The sequence below is a fragment of the Epinephelus moara genome, chromosome 20 (assembly GCF_006386435.1).
Source record: "Epinephelus moara isolate mb chromosome 20, YSFRI_EMoa_1.0, whole genome shotgun sequence".
Classification (NCBI taxonomy): domain Eukaryota; kingdom Metazoa; phylum Chordata; class Actinopteri; order Perciformes; family Serranidae; genus Epinephelus; species Epinephelus moara.
In genome coordinates this window covers 43,089,322-43,092,176 of record NC_065525.1, presented here as the reverse complement: position 1 = coordinate 43,092,176, position 2,855 = coordinate 43,089,322, and the positions used below count along the sequence as shown (strand labels likewise).

At 44.0% G+C, this 2,855-nt stretch overlaps 1 protein-coding gene across 1 annotated transcript in view; it reads left to right on the top strand.

The window, feature by feature from the left end:
- Nucleotides 1–2,492, top strand: part of LOC126407354 (cytosolic 5'-nucleotidase 1A-like) — a 7,279-nt gene extending 4,787 nt beyond the window's left edge. Inside the window, exons 3-6 of the mRNA XM_050072153.1 lie at nt 77–219; nt 415–537; nt 1,141–1,265; nt 1,397–2,492. Coding sequence (XP_049928110.1) covers nt 77–219; nt 415–537; nt 1,141–1,265; nt 1,397–1,642 — 637 coding nt within the window. The 3' untranslated portion in view covers nt 1,643–2,492. The remainder of the gene's footprint in view (nt 1–76; nt 220–414; nt 538–1,140; nt 1,266–1,396) is intronic.
- The last annotated feature ends 363 nt before the right edge of the window (nt 2,493–2,855 follow it).

Here is a 2,855-nt window from a genome sequence, read left to right as displayed (position 1 = left end):
GACATTACGGTAATCTAACTTTTACCATCATCAGCAGCACCTGACATTATGGTAATCTTACTTTTATCATCATCAGCAGCACCAGACATTACGGTAATCTAACTTTTACCATCATCAGCAGCACCAGACATTACGGTAATCTTACTTTTACCATCATCAGCAGCACCAGACATTACGGTAATCTTACTTTTACCATTATCAGCAGCACCAGACATTACGGTAATCTAATTTTTACCATCATCAGCAGCACCAGACATTACGGTAATCTTACTTTTACCATCCACAGCAGCACCAAACATTACGGTACTCTCTAATTTCAGATGTCATCAGACAGATTATAATCAGATCAGTGTTGGAGTTTTTGTAGTCTTGTTGATGACTTCCTGTGATGATGTCATCACCGCTCTGTTGCAGGTCTTGAAGTCAGCAGGTTCTGTTTTTCCAGCGAGGAGGATTTCATCGAGAGTTTACTGAAAAATAACGTGCAGCTCTTCCTGTCGACGGACAGAAACGAGGCGCCGCGGGCATCACAGAAAGGTCAGTAAGTTTCTTCTTCTCTGACCTTTATTACAGCTGATGTGCGGTGGATACGAGGAGGAGTTCTTGCTGTGGATCACAGTTACTGTCATAAAATTCAATTTGAATTTTGAGACTGAATGCGTGCAACCCATTGTGAGAGATTGAAATAGTAGCTGGTAGCACTTAGCAGCTAACTGAAAGAAGAAGAACAGCAGCCAAAAATGTCCACAAATAGTGAAAACAATGAGGTCCAGGAGCTCCTTACCCTCCCAGCCGCCATATAACAGGGACGGTGAAAGATTTTTAATGACATGTTATACTATTGTTATTGTTTACAAAGTGTTGTTGACACAAGTAATATGTCACACTAGAGTCTGACGCTGTTGTGTTACATGTCACGCCTCCTCTGATTCTGCATTGTTGGCTTGCTGTCTTAAATCACACACTGGAGCGTCCGCTATTGTTTGGTTCTGCATGGAAATGCAAAGACGGCATAAAGAAGGACTAAGTAGCGGCTCTTTAGCGCCATCTCTGTGTAAAAATGGCTGATGTGATAGATAATGTGGTGTACAGGTGAGTGTGGTGTTAGAAAGTGAATCATCCTCTTTGCCACTGGTCCAGGTGTTCTCTCAGCGCTGCTGGACCAGCAGGTAGCTCCGTCAGAGCAGCTCAGAGTAATGTTCTGCGGAGACGCTGTCATCCGCCCCGACACTGACCCGATGCCGGCGAGCCGACTGGCCGCTCAGGTACTCACAGCAACGATACATCACCTTTACTTTATAATTCAAACAGAAGCTTTTCCAGAGCTGACTCAAAGCTCTGAGAAGTTCGAGACATCTGAGATTTCTAAACGATAATTCACTTTCTTTTTCCGCAGAATTTCTCGGCTCAGCTCGGCAAGATGCGGCAGAGGTTCAGCATGTTGGACAGCCCTCTCAGCATCGTCCTGGTGACGTCACATGGCGGCAGGGAAAGTTGCGGCGGTGCCCTGCGGACACTGCGGTCCCGTGGCTTGAGCGTGGACGAGGCGTACTGTCTGGCTGGGGCCCCGCGGAGCCCCATCCTGTCCGTGCTCCGAACTCACTTCCTGCTCAGCGACGGCTTCTGCAGCCTGGAGGAGTGATGACGTCCCAATCTGTCACATGACCTCGCAATAAAACTTCACTGTGTCTTTGAAACAAGCTGCCAAATCTTCAGATAGAGCTCAGCGTGAAACACCTGTTTGAACAAAACGTCTCAGCTCATTGAGCCTCAAAGAGCTAATCAGTGATCCTGATGTCAAGTTAAGATGATGCCAAAAACCAAACCACAGGATTGGACAAAGTCACACAGCCGGTAACTGACTGTATGTTTTGTTCACAAATATGTATTTTAGTTTTTAAATTAGATGATAAAAATAAACCTGTACACTAATTAGTAGTGTGCAGCTGTATTACAGTCCAGTAGGGGGCAGTCTTACTGCAATACTGCAATCTAAACATTTTAATGATGAGGGAGAAACGTGAATTTGTAAATTCTACACTAAGCTGAAGTCACTGTGTTTGAACTTTGACCCTTAATGTTGGGATTGCTGAGCAGAGGCTGTTTGTCGTCTATAATTTCATCAGTTTAACTGTATTTAAGTGTTTTTTTTGTCTGTTACTTTTTGTTTCCTTGCAGCTGTGTGTCTGATAACAGTCTTTATTTAAACCTCATCTTGTACTCTGCTGCGCTGTCATTTAGTGTTAGACCAGTTCAGCTATCAGATCGACATGTTGACAGGACAACAGCCTCATTCTGTTTCTGAAGCTCTGTATATTTTAACGGTGACATATTACGGAGCCTCTGAAGTCCTGAAAGATGATATTATTTTGTATCTTGTGCGCACAACTTCTCATTAAAGTGTCAGAAGATCTGTCTTAGTACCACACCTGTGGTTCTGGTATGTGGACTGAAGATATCCCTACAGAAAGAATTAAAAAGAAAAAGGGAAAGTTGTGGTTGTTGTGTGGTTTTGTTGCTGTGATGCTTTCAGATGACCAGCAGGTGGCAGCAGAGAGCTAAAATCAGTAAAATCTGAGAAACACACACACACACACACACACACACACAAAGGCAGTTAATATAGACGAACAGGATGTTAATTAAATTATCTTCCCACAGTAGGTGAACCTGAGAAGGTTCCAGGTGTCCTTCAGGAAGCAAAAGGGATCCATAAGAGGGTTGCAGGGGACCTTAATTAGGTTCCCCTGTAGTCCTGATTGTTACAAAAGGTCCTTGTGAAGTTTCCAGGTTCTTAAAGAGGCAGCAGCAGTTCCTGGGTAACAGGAGCTTTAAGAGTGATTGAGAAGGTTCCA